This window comes from Amphibalanus amphitrite, unplaced genomic scaffold, assembly GCF_019059575.1.
Source record: "Amphibalanus amphitrite isolate SeventyFive unplaced genomic scaffold, NRLGWU_Aamphi_draft 001613F_arrow, whole genome shotgun sequence".
Lineage (NCBI taxonomy): Eukaryota > Metazoa > Arthropoda > Thecostraca > Balanomorpha > Balanidae > Amphibalanus > Amphibalanus amphitrite.
Window position 1 is genome coordinate 11,157 of NW_024883106.1, and position 24,273 is coordinate 35,429.

Sequence of the window (24,273 nt, forward strand, 5' to 3'; positions counted from 1 at the left end):
ACTAACGAAGATAAATGGCAAAAGCTTTCCAGAAAACATCGAACAAGTCTCAGAGGCAAAACAAATAAGGTCCGCCTTGTTTTACATTGCAATCGTTCAGCTGGCCTGTGGCCTGTGAGAGCAAGCAGATAACATCCTTCCTGTTATCTGACCTCCCAGACAAATTCGTAAGCGCTGTTTCATTGTTGAAACGGTTGTGTGTTACATATAATAATAGACTAGCAACAATGAGGTCTAGAGTACCCACAAAAAACAAGTGTTGACTAACACTGCATGCTATATACGCGTTGTATTTTTTATTATTAATACCTAATACTGTTCGAGCTCGAGTGAGACATCTTGGATAGATTACTATTACCTTTAACTTTTACCATCACTGTTATAGCAAAACCTTCTAACTTCTTAGGGACTCTTAGTTTCTTGTATGCACAAAATAGGAATCCGCGGCACTCCTTGGCACGGATGCTGCACTTCGCAGGCATAAACCTTGAAGAAAGAGCTGATTTTATTAAACGATTTTCCAGAACATAATTATTGCTATCTGGAATTTTCAAAGAACTATTTGAACCGTCTGATAGGCTATGCTGCTTCCCAAGTTCTCACCGTTTTCTTTCATACCAGTCGTGTGTCAGAAAAAGGCCCTAATTTACAATTTCACCCACAGCTGCGTAATCACTAAAATTATAACTGTATTTCAATAAAAAACACATTGATACGACTCAGTAAATTTACCAAGGTTTTCATGCTCTTGACAATTCAACATCACTCTTATCTCCCATTCATTCTAAAACAATACGATGAAACTGAAAACAATTAGCTGTGATTTAATACATCTATTAACCAGGCATTGTAGCTATTTGAACGACTAGAGTTGATTTTGTTTCCACTGATCAGGTACAAACATCAGACATATCTTCATTCAACACCACACAACCATCTCTTACACAACACGCACAACCAACACTGGGAATGGTTCGAGCGAAGCGAAGCCCCCACTCGCCGCTCGCTTTCGGCAGCGTCCGAACAACCGGCTACCGACACTCACATCCGAAAACGGCACACAATACCCAAACACAGCGCGTCGACGCGAGTCGTCGACGGCGACGGTTCGCGCGCGACGTGACGGTCGGACCGTGTCCTCTCACTAATGGGGACGACCGGTGCACCGGGCCAACACACATACACACAGTCGACGGGCCCCGGAGGCCGTACGGCTCCGACGGCAACACGACACTGCGCGGCACGTGACCGGGCGGGGAGGGGGGGGGGCTGACGGCAACGGGAGGGGCAATCGTACTGGTCATAGCAGTGCATTAGATAAACCGGGCGATTGGGATCGCTACAAAACACAAATAAGATATCGTCGTCGTATTGCAAAAAAACCTTAAATAACATGCAGAAAAATACGGATCAAAGTTTCAAAATGTCAGCATTAACACAAAATAGAGATGGCAGTATGAAATAACCCTTATAACGCACTCAAGATGCATTCACCCATAAAATCAAGACCGCACAAGCCGAACCACACACATCGTTTACACACATCCCGTCGTTTACGTCACCACATAGTGCGTGCGGCCGCCGCCGATTCATTCCAGCCCATAATCCAGCACTTCTGCCATAGTTCACTGCGAGATCGGCCGTCCAGAGAGCGCGATCCTTTCCACCCTGACCGCTGACGGGTCATCTGGGCGACATGTGAGCGGCGTCTCTCACCAGACAGACTCCCGAGTACCGCTATCTCCGGTGGCAGCCGCCGACCGCGCACCCACAGCACTGGGGTCGAGTCTGTTCGTCCGCCATTTGTTCCCGGGGGTGCTGCCGGGCGCGGTTAGTCGGTGAGTGGTGGCGCGGTTAGCTGGGAGTGGAGTGACGGCTCGCATGACGGGCCGCCCGGCGCTGCCGACATCCCGCGGTTCGCTTCTGACACGACCCAGCCGGTCAGATTGGGGGGAGACCGGCCTCGTTCGGTCCTGTCGGCTCTGTGAGGTCGGAGTCGGAGCAGCCCGGCGCGGTCCCGCGTCCCGTGTCGCTCGGCCCTGGCGAGTCTCGGCGCGGGAGCACTCGTCCTGACCGCCGCCGCGAGTCATCACAGCCGTCATCGCGGGCGCGTGATTCGCCGAGTGCCGCACCGGTCCGACGGCGGCGTATCACCGGCGGGCACGCACCACTGCACCCCATCACTCCCGGCGGCCGGGTCCATCCCGCGCCGCCCGCCGGCGCACTCGGCGCGGGCCAGGGACACCAGAACACCACCACTCTCCTTTCTCTCTCCGCTCCTCCCCCTCTCACTGACGTCGGTCAGCCAGCCGGCGTAAAGAGCAGACCCCGGCACGTCAGCCGCACGTCAGCGTCCATCAGCCTTTCAGCGGCGCGGGCGCGGAGATCAGCCGGCCGCCGCTGTCCGTGTCGGCTGGACCGGAGAGCTCGCTCACAGGTCAGGTCACCGGGTGACCGCTCAGAGGTCAGGTCACCGGGTGACCCGGCAGAACACGGTGACTAGCAGAGCTGAGAGCAGACTGCCGCCGAGCAGCCGCGGCGGACTGGAGGCCGTCTGCATGGCCGCCGGCGCGTCGTCTGTGGATGACACGGGTCAGAGGTCACCGTGGGATTGGTACAAGTCACTGGAATACATGTCACAGGTCACTAATGCATACACTCAGGCAGTGTTAAAAAATGCTACAGGCGAAATGCTTTGACGCAGATTTCATGTTGCTGCTTTTCCTATTTTACAAGGCAAGTGCATGCTAATATTTATCAAGTACATATATGCCAAATGTGACCCCGATAATTTGCCCTGTTCATGTCTTCAGACAGTGTGCGACCATATATGGTGCTTAACAATGTCACCAGCTCGTTTCGACTGCACCTCATGAATGCTAACGGCGCTGCAACGAGCTGCACTGGACTTGGAGCCAGGAAATTGGACGGCGATGGAATTGCACGGTTATTCTCAGTGCATACTGGAAACTGGGTAATATTTGCGTTCGATCCAGAGAAACGTTACATTGGGATAGGTAAGGAGGATTGGTAGTTCATGAACGATAATAGTATAAAATGGAAATTAAGGAGGAATATAAAGGATTAATGCAAGCCAAACGTAATCATAAAGCTAGAGCACAAGCAGGTAGCTTGAATGTTTAGCAAAGACCCGACCGGTGTTTGCTATCCATCACGAAGTATAAACAGCCTGAGCTTATAAATCGTCAGGCTGTAGTTGAGAAATCGTGTTTGACGCTGGGCACCGAGAAACCGATAAATAATCACCCGATTAACTCCACGGTGCTAGGTAGTACGTGGGCAAGAGTGTGCGTGGGCTACCTAACCACTAGAAAGATGTCATCGCTCATGCATATTACAGAAGACGGAGACTACCTACTTACATGCTGGCTGAAATAATTCATACTTGAGTTTGACCCTAATGTGACGACCCTAATGTTAACCCCTGTACCGACTTCATCAGACCTGTGGTGAGCAGTCTGTGTGGGGAATTTCCGTCGACCTGCCTCAGTGGCTGCCTACAGCACCGCACCGGTACATCAGAGGGACAGATGCTGGGCACGTGCCAAGGGGAGTCTTCTCGTTACCGGCAGACTTCAATGGATCCTTCCAAACGTCACCAGCTCACTGTTCCACAGAACAGAACTGTTCCCACCGTCCCACACTTCTACCGTCCCACAGATTCACAAAACCACAGTTCCACCGTCCAACAGAACCACAGTTCCACCGTGTGCTGTCCCGGCACCATCCCACTGACCCACCGTCCACTGTCCCACCGCCTCCACTGTCCCACACTCCAACCGTCTCAGACGTAAGTACATATACACCGTCCCACAGAACCACAGACACCCTGTCCCAGACCAGACTCCCACAGTCCCACCATCCCACAGAACCACAGTCCTATCCTCCAAAGGCCAATTATCTCACAGTCTTTCCCTTTTAATGTCCCAGCGTCCCGACACGACCCAGTAATTTGATTCGGCTGCGACATTGAGCTGCATAAATGCATGTAAACTGGTAATTTGAAATCCTCTGTCGTTTTTTTTTTAAGAAACGCAAGTTGGACAGGTGGAATAATTAAGGTGGAATATAATGGAATGATGCCATCACTCATCAGATGGAGGCAGACAGAGACATACATCCCTGCATGATGTCTGAAAGAATTTACACCTGAATCTGAATCTGATGTGATGATCTTTATGTTAACCCCGGTGATGTATCTTCGCCTTTCTTCAAACATTAAGGTTTTAGCCCTCGACAAAACATAATTACCGCGCTCCTCCTCAATGACCGCAAGCTTTCTCCACGGCATGCTGCCTACATCCCACCTGCATTTTCATTTACCTACTTCTTGCGGCCCCTGCTCAGGTCCATCAATTCAGTATTTTTCTACGAGGACAAGCGTCCAGCTAGATGCAGAAGGAAACTCCAACTGATTAACGGGGTTACTTGGAGCATATGCCAACTTGGAGCGCGGAAGGCTTAGGCGCTCAAGTGGCGGTTCGCTAAAATGTCCGGGGTGTAGGATTTCGTCGTAATTTCTGGACGATGGTAAACTGCGGGTCATTTCGGTCTGAAGCTCAGTTCTGGGCGGCGGGCAGCTGGCGACAGATGTCCCCATGGCCGGGAGCTCAATGATGAATGGCCTCGCCAGACGGCCGGCCGATAGCTAATGGGTCGCCGTGTGACGTCACGGCCCGCCCGGGGGCAGACGACCTGCCCGGTGTCGCCGGCACCATCAGCCCATAATCGCCGGATGCAGCTGAGCGGGTTAGATAAATTAATTTGCAATCAAACAAACCATTTTCTGCCCATGATAGTTACCTTACCTAATACCTATATCATTATTTTCTATATTTGCTGCTTGTTGACATGTGGACGCATGAATTGTCTATGACGTGACGCATCTTCTTTGATGTGAACGTACTGCCATGATTTGGACGTATGTATCGTCTACGTTGAAGGCGTACTGTTTATGCTATGGACTTATTGGACATATCGTTTATGACGCGGACGTGCTGTCTATGATGTGACATACCGTCTATGTTGTGGACGTACCGTCTATGTTATGGGAGTACCGTCTATATTATGAACGTACCGTCTATGATGTGGACGCGCACGGTGGCCGGGTGGCCCTCGCTGGGCCGGCACGTGTAGTTGCCGGAGTCGGAGTGTCGGGCTCGGGTGATCACCAGGTAGGAAGTGCTGCCGCGCGAGGTGCGGTCCGCCTGCAGGCTGATGCCGGCGCGCGGTCCGGCCAGCTCCAGCAGGGCGCCGTCCTTGACCCAGCTGAGGTTGACGGGCGGGTCGGCCGGCGTGTGCAGCGCGCAGTTGAGGTTGATGTTGCTGTCCAGCTGGATGTAGAGGTCGGCCGGCCCCGTGATGGTCGCGTGTGGCACTGTAAGTGGAGCGGGAGTCAGAGCACACGCCACCGATCGGACTCGGAACGGATGATCGCTCCGCGCCGGACCATCTGTCCGCGCTCGAAATGCCGCCATTTATCCTTCAACAATCAGCAAACAGTCATTCACTCACTCTCTCATTTCTGTAATTGCATTGTCAACAGTATTGGGGAGCAGAGCTTCTGGCACATAGCGTAACAATTTATTTATCGGATAAAAAATGGCCAGAAAAAGGGTCGGCTATTCGGGCCGGTCTGGGCTGAGTGATTGTGCCGGCCGGCCGGCGGCAGATTTACGGGCCCGTGTCTGCAGCCCACTATCGCGGGGTCGAGGGGCGCCTGGTGCCGATGGCACAGTGAGCGGGCCGCCCCGGGCGCCGCCCGGGAGGCCGGTTCGCAGTTGACAGAGACGGAGGCCTTTTTAACGGTCGAACGGGTCGAACTGCCGTAAATCTCACCGTCGCATGGCCAGAATGTCGCTCGCGCCGCCGGCCGCCGGCGACCAATGGCCCATTGTGCGGCATGAATGGCACCCCGAGGAGCATCTGCATCAGACGGGGGCGTGACCCGGCCGGCGCAAATCCAACCATTGTGAAATTCATGGACATCATAGTCGTTCAACCGCTGAACGGCTGGGTGGCTCCGTTTGCGTAAACGACTTCCTCTGCTCGGTGATGACGCCTCTGAGTGTTCGGACGGCCCCGTCGCGGTGACCCGGCGACCTCTGCCCGACGGCGATCATGATGCCGTGACCTTGGCCGGGTCTGATTGTGTTCTCGCCCTGCCCGGCCCCCGGGATCGGGGAGGCCCGGTTCAACTCGCTCGCTCCTTCAGCGCCGGCCGGGAGCCTCATGCACAATGCAGTGAGCAATTCGCAGATACCGGAGCCGGGCGGCGGGCACAGCGGGCGGCAGTGGCGACAGGAGAGCTCCCATCCGACTGTCACTCCGCTTCACCGACCCAAACTCGACATTCATCCCACTGCATCGATCCTGGCATGACACGACACAACGACCCTCGCGCCGATTCTCAGCCCCACCGACCCTCCATCAACTCTCACCCCCCTCTCAACCGACGCCCACACGACTCTCACCCCCCGCCCTCACTCGACTTTCAGACACACCCGGCTGGTGCTGAGCTGAGGGACAGCGTCCTGCGGCGGAGGGACAGCGTCCTGCGGCGGAGTCGAGCGGTCAGCCGCGCACGGGCGGTGGAGAGGACAGATTCATCTCCCCGTGGCGGTGGTCCGACAGCCGCGGAGGTGTCGTCTCGCCGCGGCCGACGGTGCATCCATCACGGGCTGTGGCGTCATGGTGCGGTCCCGCTGCCCCGTTAGCGACCCTCCCAGACACAGTAGCGGTGTCCCACTGCCCCGTCAGCCGCCCTTCAGCACACAGTAGCGATGCAGCTTGGAGAGGGAAGCCGAAGGCCACCATGCAACAGCTCCGGCATAGGCAGACGTCTACACCACTGCTGGAATGGGAGCAGCTATCCAATAACTCAGAGTTCAGTTCGCCAATGGAAGCCGCCACATCACAACTCCTGGAATGGAAGCCCCCATCTCACGACTCTCGGGAGGGAAGCGGCCATGCCGGACGTGCGACGAAACGCCAGATACGACCTATACCACTACATAGGGGAAAGTGGGGTAAGACGGTCAAGGTAGGTAAGACGGGCACCCCCTCTGCAGACCAAACCAATAGCGCTACGAGCGAGAAAAATTAGGACCAGAATAGCCTTTCCCACTACACACCGCCATTGAAGTCTGGTGAATTTGTGTTCGGTCAATAATCTTTTATTTTGATTTCTTTAAAACACTCATTTCATTGAAAACATTCATAATGTATTGTGCAAGCTTTTGTGTGCAGCACTATAGAGTTAAAAACTGGCAATCACTTGTGGCACACTCATATGCCTCCAGTGTTCATTCACCGCGGATTTGCTTTGTCTGCATCAAATTGTCCACAGAGAAAAATCGTGCTGAACTTCTGACATTGAGTTTGGGGTAAGACGGGCAACTATGAATCCGATGGGTCTGTAATGGTAAAAATATTTTTGTTGCTGTAGGAAAAAAGAAGCATTTCTGATAAGAATATGTTCGATTCCGATACTCACAGACATGTTAGCAATATTCCTTCGGCACAGTTTATTCTCGAATAATGAATGTGAAAAACGGCTCTACATGGCTTCTGAACTAGGGCCTATATACGAGTATACGCCTTCTGCACGAATCTCGTATACTGCCATTTCCGAAGCACTTGAGACCAACGAGCGACTGTATCAATGCGGCTAATCTCGGGCATTTGCTGCGAGCTGTGCTGGTCGGTGAAAGAAGCTGGCCGTCTTGCCCTACCCATGTGACCGTCTTACCCCATGGAGTGGGGTAAGATGGGTTTTTGCAAGGTTTTGCAAAAATAGCTGCAGTTTATTTGTTGAGTCAGGTCTAAGTCTCATCTTCTGGCAAATGGAAGTAAAATGTCTGTAAAAGGTTTTCACTCAGTTTCCCGTTTCTATGATGTTTCTAACCGGCCGAAAAATGGCTCCAAAGTTAAGGTGCCCGTCTTACCCCACTTTCCCCTACTTTCAAATTGCCAGAACTTTAAAGGAAGACTGCCACCTTCAAAAAGTTTTCTCAGATCGGCCTATGATTTATTCCCTGGATAAAACAAAATTTTAGAATTCACCTGACAAAGTATCATCACGTGAATCGCGAAAAAAATTATCGATTATCATACAATTATCAATCGGTTGATGTCTAGCGACAATGTTTACACATCACTAGACTTCAAGGTCATAAGATTATTACATTTTATTTGAAAAAGTAAGGTATTTTATGATTTACTAATATATGATTTCATAAGAAATTGGCCATGTTTAATTTTTTTTTGCATTTAACTTCGTAAAACATTTAAAAATCATGGCTCATTTGGAATGGGTCTGGCCCATGTTAAACCCCATTTCCCACACTTTTTTGGAAAAAAATGAACTACTGAATATATAAGTTTAACTTTTATTTTGACACTCCAAAATTCTTCTCTGATCTCGAAACAATCAAAGTTTTGACATATATTTGCCAAAAGATAAGAAAATTCATGTTTCAAAGTTATCGATAAACAGTAGAGATGTCGGTTTTCTTGGACTAAAAAAATGGCATCAAACTGAACTTTGGTCTCCGATTTCTCGCAAACGGGTTCGAATTTCGGAAAACCGACTTCAGTCTGGGACATAGGTGGCTCAGCTCTAGTGAAAACCGTTTTGTGAAACAAAGGTGGCAGTCTACCTTTAAGAGATTGCAAGCGAAAATCCCAGAAAGCGATAGAATCACGCAATGGATCGTGCAGATTTTCATTATCGCACAAACCGTAAAAATAACTTTGTCGAATTTGCATGTAGTTAGCCAAGTTCAATTGGACACCACTTAAGTGCATGCAAATGCGCTGCCGGTCCCCGCTCGGCCGGTTAACAGTTCCGGAGTAAAACGCCGCCGAGTTCATGGCGTGAAGGAAGTTGAGGCGCCGTTGATAACGCGAACCGGCCTTTGGGGAGCGGTAACTCCGAGACACTGCCCGCTTTGGGGGACCTGTCTGGACCGACGGAGGTGGAAACTGAGGGTCTGACGGCATGGCTAGACAGTTTGGGGCCGCCGCCGTGGTAGGGGACCGCTAGCTATCACAGTTTGTCGTGCACTCAGGTTCGATCAGCCACCCCATTTGGTCGGGTAGAGGAAATTAGTCACCACAGCTCGCTGGATAATGAGATACAACTGCCACTCTTGGTTCGGATAGGGGCAACAGCTAGCGAAGCCCTTCGGGTAGGGGTGACCAGCCACCTCAGTTGGTCGGATAGTAGCAGCCATGACTACCATAGCTCTACCATAATGATGCTCGATCCCGGTGGCCTAATGACAGTTGATCGGAGCGCTGCAGTAGCACGAGGCTCATGGAACGGAAGTTCAGCCTCCTGAGACAGGGGAACTTAAAATATCACTAATAAGATTATGCAAACGCCCGTGCACTATTTTCAGCAGAGGGTTTTAATAACACTTAAATAGTTTGAACTTCGTAAGAATCATTCATAACCTCGAGCACTTGGAATGATTATTTTAGTTAGTTCCCCAACTATCCGTTCGGTTCTTTGAAACCTGATCCGCTGCAGAAGACTGACGGTCGACTGTCGGACATCATTCAGCGCTATCGCGCCGCTAAGAGGGCGGCCTAGGTTTATCGGTGACCATGACCTTAGGGTATTGGGAGCACGGCCGTAAAACACCAACAAAACGACCCAGGCAAATCGACATGGTCGTCAAATAAAAAGGATCATCATTGACAGAAATCGCGATTCTCACGCAGCCCCAGAAGTCATAGTTATGGCCGTCGATATGGCGAGGCCAGATCCAATGCTATGTCCAGAGTTATAGCGACACGCAGCAAAAGTGGACAGACAGTTGAGAGTAAGCCAGGCATTGCAATTTTCCGGGCTGAAATAATTGAGTTTATTATTTCTTTTGTTGTTAGGCTCTTTCAAGGATAAGAGTATGAAAAATAATGGAAGGCACTGGTCTGACCGGTCCCCAGTGGGAGTGCCGCCGAATCTGATCTGAGTCCGTCCCGGGAGACAGGGCACGCCGGACAGAGCCGCCGGTCACCTCAGCTCGGCGGAGGTCTGCTCCAATTGGAGCTGGCTCACTTCACTACTGGCTACCGGGGACCGTCCAGCCGGAAGGCTGAGGGAGGCAGTGACCAAGACCGGAGATTGATTGGGCATGTCCGGATCGAAAAAAGACACCCTAGGCTTCGTATGCCTTTATCGTGCTCGGCTGACGTTTTCAGTAATTCAGCATTGCCTTATTTCAAGCATTACTATTGGCTAAGGTCCTTGGGCTTTGTCAGTTACCTACTAAATAACAAAGATATGGTCCCCTTCGTGATGCACCGAGCCCAACAATCTCATGAGCAAGGGCAAAAAAAAAAAGTTTTCAGCCTCAAATTTGTTACGACATATGGGACACAGTGCCTGATAGAATCAAAGTCCTGTCTTGCCGCCCTGCTGTCTAGAGCCCCTCTCTGCTACTGCTGCCCTTGGGGAGGGGTCTGGCAGAAGGGGTGACCTCCGACGGGGGCCGATCGGCCCGTTCTCCGACTATTGCCTGGCCGGGCCGGGCGGCGTCACCGCCAGGACCCGCCGAGATATTGCGGCGCCGCTGGGCCGCTCAGTGCCGGCCGGTCCGCTGACGGGGCAGCAGCGGCGCCCTCATCAGCCGCACACCCGGGCCACACGAGTTATCGCCGGCCGTCACCAGCCGCCGACACCGCCGGCGGGCTGCTGCGGTCAGTGGTATCAGCCATCAGAGTCGCGCAGTGGCCGGTGGGTGGGGGTCCGCACAGTCGGGAACCCGGCCCGGGGCGACGGCACAGTTTCAGGAAGTTGGTCGACCGTTCACGCCGGACGCCGGTGACGTTATGCAGTATGCAGGGGCACCGACACGGACAGGGGTCGGGCTGCATCAGTGATGGTGTCGCCGCCCGTTCGTGACCGACATGGTACTGCGACGGAGTCGTCACCGGCGGGGTCACCAGTGAGCGGGGTGTGGACCCGGCGACACTGCCGACTGGGCCCGGCATACTTCATGGCGACATGGCGCTCTTGATATATAAACGATATTTACTAACATAATGAATGGACATCTATCACGCGAGAGAGCAATCTCGTGAAATGAAACGGGCGCATTGTCGAATCGGAGAGTGGAAGGCTCTGTCAGAGACCCGGAAGTCACTTGTGGACCGTAAATGTACAGTTGCAATCCCACTTCTCAAGAAAGACGTTAACTCATATTTGAAACATAATTTTGAATACGTACCTAAAAGGAGACTAATTGCATAAGCGAATTCTTGCATGGTCCGGTCAATCATGTATGTTTATGATAAAATTGTTGTTGAAATAAGTGAATTGCCGGTTCAGTTACGGAGTTGAAAAAACAGCATGTGTTATCAAATATGAAAGCTAAATCAGCATAGATATTTTATAACTTTTGATACAAAATGCCTTAAATTGTTGGATTTTTGGTTACATCAACTAAAGCAAATATTCGAATCATCAGGCAACGAAGACTTGATATTGAAAGATACGTAAACTTTACAATCAAATCAACTATAGGACCTAACGTTATCACCGGGGGAAATCTCAGGCTCAAATCACAACCGTAAGCTGCGATAATACGGTACCTTCCTTTCATGGCGCTACACGAATTTAGTCATATCAATCTTCCAAAGTTTACGGCGTGCCAAGGGCCAGTAACTGCAGCCGTAAAGGAGAGAATTGTTGTTATAAAGCCGGTGACGGCGCCTCTGAACGAGCTGATGCTTTCTCTCCAGGGGGCCGATGTGGGATTAGGGCCGCGGGGTCGGGGTAACCGCCCCTGGTCAGACCGTTCGGTCGCCGTCAGACAGATTTGCTCCGGCTGTAGCCGAGGCGCCGTCAGCTCGCTGGATGAGCTACTGAGTGACCGACAGCACGGCCAGAGCCAACCGGCGGGAGCAGATATTGCCCCGGGGAATGACCCCAACGGCCGCCGGAGACGACACTGGCCCGCACATGTTAACTAGGCGGGGGCGGCCCCTCAGACGACCGCTTCAGTCGCGTAGTCTGCGCACTCGAGTAGTCTGCGGTGGATACGGCGAGGTGAGAGGGAGGTGCTGACGTGGATGGATTTACTGAATAATGGCTGATGCCTGATGGATTATTGTAAAGCAAGCTTAAAGATGACAGTGAAGGAGAAAAGAGAAAGTAGAGATAGATAAATAGAGAGGGAGAGAGAGAGAGAGAGGGAGAAAGAGAGGGAGAGAGAGAGAAAGAGAGAGAGAGGAGAGGAAATAAAAAGGAGAAGAGAGGAGAGGGGAGAGAGGAAAAAGGCGGAGGAGAGGGAAGGAATGTAGAAGAAAGGAAGTGAACCGAGAGGGAGAGCCTAGGAAAAGGAGGAATGGAGCCGAAACCAGGCCAAGTTTTCGATTGAAGTGAGTGGCTGCAGCCTTCTGCGAACGTCACGCGCCGCCGCTGTGCCCAGGGGCCACATCTCGGGTCCGCCACCGCTCGTCGCTGGTCAGGTGTGTGCAGAGCACGTTCCGAACTGAGAGCCAACGGGACGGAGCCCAACCGGGGAGGCGCAAAAATAGACACAAATACTCCCAAATGGTAGAACCCACCAGCTGTGTGCAGGAAAACCCGTCATGTAGCCCAGGACTCCGTACCGCACATCAGGAAGAGCATCGGACTCATTCAGGGTGGTTGGAGCCTGGGTTCGAGTTAGTGATGTCAATAACGGAAAATCGGAATACCGATACCAAACCAAATACCAACCAAAACCACGGGAAAATACCGAAACCAAACCAATTTGGGAAAATGAGGGAAATACCAACTTTTTACCGATTTCTTAGCCTCTTATACATTAGTGAGGGTTTATGATACCAACAAAATACCAAACACATTACGATTGAAATATCAAACACCAAGTTGGTATCGGTTTGGTATCGGTATACCAAAAAGTTGGTATCCGATTGACATCTCTAGTTCGAGTCGCTCCAGTGCAGTGTTTTGTAAATGAGACTTCTGGTCGGTCGGACAGTGAAGTCAGTAAGTGTCAATTATTAACAAGGTGGAAATGACCTGAGGTCGGTATCGGCGACCACGTTACAGGTCGCATGACGTCAGTGAGTTGCGTGGGCGGCACCAGTTCCAGCTGGGTAGTCGAGTTAATCGTTCGATTCTGAATGCTAAGCCTTCCGATCGAGCGGTGCAGGTCAGCGCCCACGCAATAGGCCTCAATTTGAGCTTCCCATTGCACGGTATAGGTCATGACCTACAGGACCCTACAATTAACTTCGCATGGACATAGTTAGTTGCAAAACTCAGAAGCCCCAAATATTCAGGGTCCCTGGTGCTGCAGTATCAGAGCCCTCTCATGATAATGCCACTGAGGCTCTGAAAATAAATAACGATATCCGCTTGGCTAATCTGGCGTATGAAAAGACCACACGTGAACAAACATACAGAGCAGGGGACCATCACATCCAAGAACGTTACAGAAGAAGTGGAAAAATGTTATATCGCAAATAGTAATTTTAGCTTGTGTCCCTACCTCTAGCTGACCACGCTAACATTCAGAGTTCTGTTTGACTTGCGTGTCAGTTATTAAGTTGAATTGCAATGTTGCGGATATTGCGTGCGCCGCGCAATATCTCGGCAAAGGTCACGAGCGACAGAGTTGTAATGTTTCTGCCTCATCTTTGCTTTGCTACAGGAACTAATAAACAATACATCCCTCGGACATTTGGCTCCAGAACGAGCATCCCATCCTCACGGGTCTGTGGCTCGCTGTCTCAACTGCGTGCGGACCGGAAGACGGCGCGATTTAGTGTCACACGCCACGACCTAGGGCCACAGGTCGACACGGGACCGGTAACTCACCCAGTACATTCAGAGAGACCGGCCAGGACATCTTGGGCTCCGTGTTCACCTGGCACTCGTACACCCCGGCGTCTCGGGTCAGCACGCCGGTGATCTGCAGCGAGAAGTCGTTCTTCTCCGGCTCCTGTACCACCTGGGAACAGACACAGACGCTCAGCTCACATGGGAAGTGGGCGTGCTTCACCTCCGACAGCCGGGATCAAAGTTGCACAAGTTCAGCACCACTGTGATTTACTGAGGTGGCGGTTAGTCGACCAGCTACTGCCCAAGTCCGTCCTCCCCAACAATTGACTCGGTTAGTCAGAGGGATGCGGTGGAAGGCATGGTTAGTCCCGGCACACTACATCGCAGCAAATATGATGAACATTGAATAGTGTAAAAGATCGAGCAATGCACTGATGAGTGCTGGTTTTGCATTGGGCGTTCGCCAGCTGAACTGAATCTAACTATCTATGAAATCGTCCCCAGGCTGCAACCCATTGGACGACCCATACCAGTTGATCGCTCCCTCGGCTCATCTTCTCAGATCGATGTGGAAACGTCACAGGGCCCCTCATTAGATCCCGTTTTCTGCTGCCGACCGATCAAAGGTGACATTGGAGAGTCGGCTGTCAGACTCCCAGCTCCCATTGCTGTTCCTCCAATCCGCGCTCGACGCTCTCAGGGTCGACTGGCAGCCGACCAAAGAGCGTCCGTCTGGCACGGAGCGGGTCATTGCGACGACCGTTTAGCCGCGATTGCTCCCGGCCATACGACTCGAAAAAGTGCTGAATTCGATGTCTCAGTGGCGGCACATTCTGACAAGAGTCCTATTACCACGGCTCTCGACATCGTGCAGGCATGGCGTCAGTGACACTAACGGAATTATTACAGCATTAAAAATGAGGTGGCGCCACCGTCGCTGGTGTGACATCGGAGCAGCGCTCCAGTGATATTTCCATTTTTTTTAGTATCTTGGTTTACATACTGTTAAGAGTGCTGTTCAGGACATTCCTCGGTGGTTTTGGCATGTGTTGATTCGGGGTGTTTCAACGGGAGTGATGTGACGGTGCTTGCGGGTCTTCTGCATGGCACCTACATAACCTCTCCTCCTGACTCCCCCTCATGCAACCTGCACGTGGTAGCCCTGCTTTCGCAAATGCATGTGGGGGGACCGAGCCACCGGGCGGTATATCTCGGTAAGGGAGGAGCAGCAGCCCCCGCAGAACCAGGGCGCTGGGCCCGCCGGCGTATGCGGACACGTCCCGGCCCTGTTCAACTGCTGTTCCACCTATGGGTTAAATAGGCCCGGCCTGGGTGACAGGTCCGGAGGGGTCACTCCGGCCGCCTTCGGGCGGGAATCAATCGCTGCTTCCTTGCGATCCGGTTATAACTGGCTCCTGATTGCCGTCCATGGGAGCTGGGCCAGGCGTGGGGAGTGAAGGTGGGAGGGATTTTTATCCCATGCCAAGGTACCGCCCGCCATCAAGTCTCAACCTCATTTCAGCTACTCTCTTCTTCTTTCGCGAGATGATAAAACCTGGCAGCCCCAGGTCAGTTGGGTCCTGGCCGGCAACCATCTCCCTGCCTCGTTAGGGTCGGCGAGGATAGGCGGCTGCGGCTGCTGAAAAGGAGCTTTGACCTGCGACACAAACTGAGCGCTCTGGTGGTCAAGCTGCTCTGTTTGACCTCTCGACGGATCTCACGGACAACGACCCTGCCTCGACCTCGGCCGACGAACGGACATTCCCTTGGACAACTGCTTCGATTTTGGCTTCCACTGAGTATGACTCTGCCAACGCATCTCACTCGCCGGAAACCGCTCGCGCCTTACCAAGTCTATGAGACTTCTGCAACGAAACATAATGATCGGCCACTGGAATGTCAGGGGAATCAAGACGCGCTGTTTCGAACTTGAGAAGTACTCTGAGCGTTTCGACGTCCTGCTTCTCGAGGAAACGCTGCTTAAGGCCGGCGATGACTTCTGCCTCCCTGGTTTCAGTGTTCTGCGGCGTGACGAGCGGCGCGGCACGGTGATTGCCGTCCGAAACCGCCCGGGTCTAACATACCTGCCCCTCGACTTCAGCTCCTTCTGTTCTGTTGACCGCGATGTCCAGGGGGTCACCATCTCGGACGGCCGGAGGAGCGGCAGCATCAACATAATCAACGTCTACATCTCCAAGGCAACTTCGGCGGGCGACTGGGAATTCCTGCACCACATCGAGAGCATGGGCTCCTGCATCATCTCTGGCGACTTCAATGCGCGATCTCCTGTATGGTGCTGCAGCGGCATGTACAATCCCAACGGACGCAGGCTCGAGACTGCTCTCCGGGACCTCGATCTGCAGCTGATCAGCACGCCTGTGCCCACTAGACTGGCGCAGCGACACGGCGATTCTGACACGACGATCGATCTCTGTCTGGTCTCACCCGATCTCTTGCCAGATACCACTTGGCGGCCCACATTCCTGTCTGGTAGTGACCATCTTCTGTGTGAAGTCAGGGTCGCGGTAGCGGACCTCCACCAGGCCGCTCCTCGCCGCGCACGTCTTTATCCGAAGAGCGCAACAGAGGGAGACGTATTCACTCGAATGAGGATCAGGGCAGGGAGAGCTAAGCGACGTGGCCGCCAGGAAAACCTTGAAGTCGTTAAGTGCTCGCGCCGTCCGAAATGGTGGACGGACGATGTTGAATCCCTCTGGATCAGGAAACAGAAGGCCCTTCACGACTGGCGAGTCTCCCGGCGCAGTCCCTGCGAGACGGTGCGTGACATGGCGCGAGTCAGGAGGAACCGGACCGCCGCCCTATTCAAGCGCTGTGCCAGTCGGTCCAAGGCAGAGTGTTGGGACTCCTTCATCCGACAGGCCAACCAAAACTGCACGATGTTCTGGAGATTTGTTTCCAGTATGGCGGACAGCGCGTGCTCCAATGCGAATCTGCAGATCGAACACAACGGACGGGTGCTGAAAACCGAAAACGAGAGGGGTGAAGCATTCCTACAGCGTTTCCTGCAACAGTGCACCCAGAACGACTTGACAGCCCGAACCGACCTCAGGGGAGAACTCGACGCACTAATCGAGGGAAGCGGCGCGGCACCAGTTTTTACCCTTCAAGATCTACAGGCTGCGATCAAACGAATGACTGACACGTCGTCCGGTCCGGATCTGCTGACCTCCAAGGAGTTCAAGGCTCTGAGCAACCGGGAGCTCCACGTACTTCTCGGCGAGATAAACACTAGTATCAAAACCGGCGCGATTCCGACGCACTGGACGGACAGCTTCCTGGTTCCGATTCCCAAACCAGGCAAGGACCACCGGACGCTAGCCGGTCACCGGGTCATCACTGTTCAGAATGCTGGAGGCAAACTGGTGGAGGGACTCGTCTCCCGTAGCCTTGCTGCCACCCTCGAGCCGCAGCTGCCGGGGTCCATGGGTGCTTACCGACGGGGACGCGCGACGTGACTCAACGTCGGTCAGGTCGCTCACCTGATCACAGAGGCATTCGAGGCGAAGCAGCACGTGCTCACGGTCAGTCTCGATCTGCAAGATGCGTACAACATGGTATCCGTACCCTTACTGACGCGGAACCTGCTGGACAGCGGGGTCAACCCGTACTTGGTCCGCTGGATTCTCGCAGCTTTTCAGAGCCGCCGGTGCGCCTTAAAATGTGGTCGGTGGCTCTCCGAATGGACCAACGTGATGATGGCTCTGCCGCAGGGATCCCCCCTGTCGCCCGTTTGTTTCAACGCCTATACTCTGCCAATCGCGACTATGACACTCCCGCCAAGCATGCAGCTCTTCACATTTGCCGACGACATACTATTAGTCGCGACCGGGAAGAGCTTGGACCTCCTACAGATCCGGATGCAGGAGACGCTGGACAGCCTGGACACCATCTGCCAACGGGCCAGTATGACGGTCAACCCAGCGAAGGCATCCGCCTGCGTTTTCTCTCTCAGCAAGCGGGCGCTGCCCCCCTGTCAGCTCAGATACGCCGGCCGGCCAATTCCCAGCGAGGACAGCGTAACTCATCTCGGCATCACTCTGGACAAGGGCCTCTCATTCAATACTCACGTCGAGAAGGTCGTCAGCAGCTGCACCAGGTCACTCGGCGTCTTGAAGATGGCGAAGCGTAAAGGAGTCAACCAGGCGCGACTGCTCCAGTTATACAGGTCTCTCGTACAGAGTCGCCTTCTCTACGGCGCGGAGGTCATCACGGCGACCGCGTCGGCTCTGGAGAAGCTCGATCGTGTACAGACCGCAGCGCTCCGGATCGTCACCGGCTGCACTCGTGACACCGCCCGAGCGACTCTAAGGTACATGGCGAATCTGCAGTCTGTGCCCCAGCAGGTGGAGACACTTCGAGTCAAGGCCGTCGCGAGAGCTTTAGAGAGTCATGAACATCCGCTTCACGAAGTGGCCCGCGGCCTGGTGACGCGTCCCCCGCTGCGGCGTCTGCGTAGGGCCGGATGGCTGAGGAGGGCGTCCGATACGCTGCGCGAGCTCCGCGGCAGGCACCAGTTTCGATCCCGACCGCAGTTCGAGCCTACACCTGACGGCGTCGCCGAGCTGTGGACAATTATCTCACAACACAGCCTCGGCAGGTCCTGCCGTGAGTGGCCGCCGGGCGTGGCCAACGTGGAGTTTGAGAGTCTGCTCGAGGAGCTGATGGCCGAGGGCGACGCGCTGCTGGCCACCGACGGATCAGTCATCCGGGAGCCCCTTCCCCGGAGCGGCTGGGGCTGCTTCATCCGCTCGGCTGAACTCACCCAAAGCGTATCGGGAGCTACGCGGCTCGTGCTCTCGAGCATGCGGGCTGAGATGGAGGCCGTCACTGTTGGACTGAGCGCCCTGAATCAGCTCCTACCCGACTGTCAGCACATTGTCGTCGCCACTGACTCGCAGTCTCTCTTGCGGAAATTGGAGGGCGGCGTGTCGCCCCCTGAATGGTGGACAGACAGGCGCATCACCTGGCTCTACTGCCCCGGCCACGCTGGCGTGGAGGTCAACGAGAAGGCAGACCGGCTGGCGGGCAATGGCGCGCCCGCTACCAGCAGGATCGTCCTCTCGGCTTCCGACTTCCAGCAACTACTCAAATTCAAGATGGAAACTGACGATGCCAGGAAGCCAAATCCAGGAGAAGCGGAAGTCGGGAGGATGGCCCGTGTAGGTCTGAGGCCGGGCTGGATCGCGAGATCGGGCCTCTGCGGCCCCCGTGGGAGGATGGCGTGCCAGCTCGCGTGCGGGACGGTGTCTCGACGAACCCTGGCCGACATCTGCACGTTGGGAGGAGCGGAGACGGCATGGAGGCGGATCTTCGGCTCCCGTTCCGTCGACGAAGCTGTCGCCGAGGAGTAAAGTAAAGTAAAGGCATGTGTTGATGTGTGCAACGGCCCAATAAGAACTGTACTTGCCAGGCAATCAGGTTTTAGCGCCGTTGGCAAGGTCGAGGGTGTGCCCGTCAGCGGCCATGTCCACTGGGGGCTGCGTTGAACCCACCCGTGGTTTGCGGTCTAAACGAGCGACCAGGTGCAGCAAGTTACGGGTCACTGTGGCCGAGTGGTTGGGTCGCCATGGCGTAGTCCGGAAGGGCCGAGTTCGATTCCCGGTGACTGCATGGAGTTTACTTCTGGCCATGTCTCCGTTTTTCTGTGCGGCCTTCGTTTGGGTCCCGGCGGGAAACGGACTACCGATACGGACGACGCCCACCTTTTCCGCTGGTGCGACAGCATCCTTTTTGGGACACTTGGCTTACACAAGAGGAGAGCAGTGTTCACTCACACCGAACTTCCTCTGCTGCTCTGTGGTCGGCTGCGTCGACGCACGTGTCGGATCGACTGCGCTGCCACCTGTCGACCGACCAACGAATCTGAAGTTTGAAGTGAAGAAATACGTTCGCAGAGGTCGATTCTTCCGATCGAGGGTGAGGTACGAGGGCAATGCAATCGCCACTTACCAGTGCTGCCGCCTCCTGCTCGTTGCCGGGGACGTCGAAGTGAACCCTGGGCCAAAGTCGCCTGCTGACCGTCGACCTGGAGCCACGAATCGGGAGCAGAAGCTAACGGCGCTCCTACATAACACGCAGAGCATGCGGAGCAAGCTGGGAAGCATGCGGGCCGCTGTCGAGGAGCTGAGAACATTCGACATCATAGCTCTCACCGAAACGTGGCTTGACGAGACGGTTGGTGAAGCCGAGTTGGAGGCGATGTTCCCCGATCACAACTGGTTTCGACGCGACAGAGGTAGCGTTGGGGGAGGCGTGGCTTGCGCTGTCCGTTCCTCTCTGCAACCTATTAAGAGATCCGAGCCGGACAACGCGACTGAAACCCTGCTGATTCAGCTCGGGCAGGTCAACGTGACCGTCGCCGTATGCTACCGCCCGCCCAGCGATGACCCGGCTCTGGAGAGGATGTGTCGCTGTCTAGCTGAGCTGCCTGGTGGTCCGCTGCTGGTGATGGGCGACTTCAACCTGTGTCGTGATTTGTGCCTAGCGCCGTTTAGTTTGTTACGCGCCCAGCGATAGCGGTCAGCCGGCCGGCGAGCGGCCGGCGCGGTGGGTGCACGCGTACAGGTCGTGGGCTGTGTGCTGTGTCTATGGCCCGGGGCGGGGACCCGAGCTTATGTCAGGGCCGGCCAGGTAGCGCCGGCCAGTTGATCTCTGGACCTCCTCGCGAGCGGGTACGGTACTGATACCGCCCCGGTCTGTGAGGCAAGGGCCGGCGTATCAACTCGGGCTCCGGGCGGAATCGGTTTAGCTACCGGTCCACTGCACCCCGGTGTCGGCGAAATTAAACACTGGCAAATAACTTAAACTATCAATGTCCCCACTTGAATATTACGTTGTATTGATCTCGATGTAAGGTCCGCTGGTTTAGTTTGCATCGTTTGGGTCGCTTCAATTAGGCATATTGTGAGCCTCGTCATATCTGTTTGCTCAGTTGTATGCAATACAGATCCACTTGAGTTAATTTCTTGTTATTTGAAAATCAAGGTAAATCGTTCGGTTGGTGTCGTCACCATCGTTCTGATCGAAAGACGTAAATGTAACAAATACAGTCCACTTTTATCAGTAATCAGAACATAGTCCTACGGGGCCGGATATAGCCGAGACCTGTGGTTTCAAGTATAGGTCGATTATTTCATCGGGTAGTTTTGCCTAGGACAGCTTCATTTCTCTTTATCTTTAGTCATGGAGGAGTTGGCATCCGCCAGGTCTAAACTTCGCACCAAAGCTACGAAGCTTTGCAACGATTTGAGGGCGTATCGTCAGGGAGAGTCCAAAACTTTGGATCAGGATCAGCTTGCCTTGAAAATTCATCACATTGAGAAACTTCAGCATGAATTGCACGACATCCAAATCCAGCTGGATAAACAGGGCCACGTGGACGACACGAGTCACGTCCAGACGATGGAGGACGAGGTGTTCCTCAGCTCTCGCCTACTCGCCCGTCTTGAGAAGGCTGAAGAAGCCAAGGGCAAGGCTGAACAAGGGAACGCAGTGGGGAACGCAGACCTCAAATCCTCACTCGCCGTGAAAATTCCAATTTTTCACGGTGATGTCATGAAGTGGTCCGAGTTTTGGGAGTTGTTCGTTATATCAGTCCATAACAATCCTGGGTTCGCTGATGTCCAGAAATTTGTCGTTCTCAAGTCCCACCTGGCTGGTGTGGCGCTGAGAGCCATTCATGGTATTCCAGTTTCTGGAGAGGGGTATTCCGAGGCGGTAGCAGCGCTCCGAGAGCGCTTTGAACAGAATGATGTACGCCGAGACACATTGATGCGAGAGATGCTGAACATGCCGTCGATCCGCTCAAACGATCTGAAGGCCATGCGGTCGCTGATTGACCACGTGTCGGCACACACGAGAGCATTAAACTCGCTTGGCGTTACAGCCGACAGCTTCTCTAGCCTGCTTCTGCCTATCGTGAAGGATAAGTTACCCGAGAACTGGCGCCTTGAATGGGCCAGGCGGAACAGTTCCGACTTCTCTGAGTTCCTGAAATTCCTCCACGAGGAAATCCGAATTCGAGAGTCGGCAAGGGGAGCCACCACGGCTGATGCCTCTCCCAAGCCTCTGCCCACAGTGCCTCCTGTGGCGAGCAATCTGAACGCACAGCGTGTGCACCGCTCTGAGAACGCCAGATTTCCACCCAGATCAAAGCCAGCCTCCTGTGCAGCCTGTGGTAAGACCGGGCACGGGCTCGATCGCTGCGAAAGGTTTAAAGGCACGACTGTGGATGCTCGTTGGAAGACTGCCAAAGCGGCCAAGGCCTGTTTCAAATGTCTCGTCACCGGACATCGTGCCAAAGACTGTCAGGCCGATTCCTGTTCTGTGTGTGGCAGGGGCCACCATCCTCTGCTCCACTATACGGCATCGAGCTCCAGCGAGTCCCCATGCAGCCTGACGGCGCCCGAGCTGTCGGTACAAGCAGCGCCATTCTCGCCCCGTCCTACCACCGCTCAAGCTTTTGGCTCTGTGGCTGGGTCCCAGCCATCATTGGGTCAGCGCCGCTACAACGCCAGCGGCGCCGGTGGAAAAGGCTGTTTTTTCCAGACAGCTCTGGTTAAAGCAGAGGGTCCGAAAGGTCACCGGATGACACGAGTTTTGTTGGATGGGGGCTCGGATTCATCATACATTCGGAGCTCCTTGGCCAGCGAACTTGGTCTTCAGACCACAGGCACGGGAGTCTTTTCATGCGTCGGGTTCCAAGAGAAAGCTGAAGAACCTCGTGAATACGACCGAGTCAAAGTGAGCCTATACAGTCGTTTCGGCGACGGGCCAGTGAGCCTTGAGCTCTGGAGCACCACTCAGCTTTGCTCGCCTCTCCCTGCTACCCCACCGCCAAATGGGCCTTCCGGGCTGCCGGATCTGATGGCTGATGATTTTGAGGGCGGTGAGGTGGACATCCTGATCGGCATTGATAACTTGTATCATGTCGTGCTGTGGGATCAAGTTGAACTGGGAGACGGACTGAGAGCAATTGACACTGTGTTCGGCTACGTGGTGCACGGTCGTCACGGTGATGGATCACCTGACCAGGACCAGCCAACGTGCCGGAGGGCGCATCACATGTGCCAGGTGGAGCGCCTGTGGAGCTTGGATACGGTCGGAATCAGTGAAAAGGAGGCATCAGACTCAGAGGCGAGACCAGAATGCGAACCTCAGTGGAATGACGATGAGGGACGCTACGAAATGGGTCTCGTGTGGAGATCTCATGATCGTCCGATGGACAACTTCGAGGCTACGAGGACAAGGACACAGTGCATGACGAGGAACTTAACGGATGAAAAGGCTCAAAAATATGATGGACAAATCAGAGAACTGCTGTCTAACCCTGTGATAGAGAGTTCACCAGTTCACGTCGCCTCCCAGCGCATGGGAGAAACGTCAAAGAAGGAAGCGACTGGTGAACTAATTGTTCCTGGCACAGAGGCAGCTGAACAAGAAGAACAAGCCGTACGTGCTCTGGCAGCGGCTGGCAGCGGGATAGGTCCCGAGCCTAGCCCTGGCTTAACGCGCGGTGAGAACACGGCGTCCGCTTTCTTCCTGCCTCATCGCGGCGTGTTCCAGAAAGACAAACTCAGAATCGTTTTCGATGATTCTGCAAGAGACGGACGTGGCAAAAGCCTCAACGCTTGCATATATGCCGGTGATGATCTGCTACTAAAGCTGTCTGCGGTGGCTCTCAGCTTCCGCCCGTGGTCGTCCAGCACTGCTGCCTGCAGTTGGGGATGTTGTCCTAGTTCATGGACAAGGACCCCGCAGTCGCTGGCCGTTGGCGTGGGTTAAATCTTTGATCGTCGGCAGCGACAGTCACCCGAGGGCAGCCAACGTTCTGATGCGTGGGAAGAGAACACGCAGGCCGATCAACCGGCTATTCCAGCTTGAGGCTGCCTCCTCGTCTGATCGCTGAAAACGGGTTGAAAGGGTCAAGCTCGGTATAGCTACCGACGGCCCAGCATTCTTCGTCGTTCTTAGGTTGCTTGTAGTTCATAAGGTTAAGGCACGTTCGGTATGATCACCGATGTCTTGATAGGCATCGTCGTCTCTTCTTCGTTAGTCACTTGAGTCCCTTCATTGATGGGTTTGAAAGTCCATTGTATTTAAGCAGCATTAGGCACTTAAGTTTACAAGAGATCGCTGATCACTTGCGGTGTGGCCACCGATCTAAGTTATGACCCTGTTTTACTTCCTCTTTTTTCATTGGTGAGGTTGTCTTACCTGACGTAAATCTGAATACCTTGCTATCGCATCGTTATTACTGGATGAGTCATTCAAACATAGCACCCCTTGATGATTAAATTCTCCCTCCACATGCATCGTGACACTGTATAAGTGAAAGTGTTCTTACAACTTCTTCTCTTCTTAGAAGCATGGCTTGTCTCGAGCTGGTGGACGATGAGGCATCGGGCTGGATCGCCGGTAACCAGCCT

General features: G+C 53.9%; 1 protein-coding gene across 1 annotated transcript in view; it reads right to left on the reverse strand.

The window, feature by feature from the left end:
- Positions 1–818: 818 nt before the first annotated feature.
- The window catches only part of LOC122374155 (limbic system-associated membrane protein-like), a 73,775-nt gene continuing 50,320 nt past the window's right edge, over positions 819–24,273 (reverse strand). Inside the window, exons 4-6 of the mRNA XM_043352744.1 lie at positions 13,862–13,994; positions 5,099–5,398; positions 819–2,577 (exon numbers count right to left, since the gene is read on the reverse strand). Coding sequence (XP_043208679.1) covers positions 2,471–2,577; positions 5,099–5,398; positions 13,862–13,994 — 540 coding nt within the window. The 3' untranslated portion in view covers positions 819–2,470. The remainder of the gene's footprint in view (positions 2,578–5,098; positions 5,399–13,861; positions 13,995–24,273) is intronic.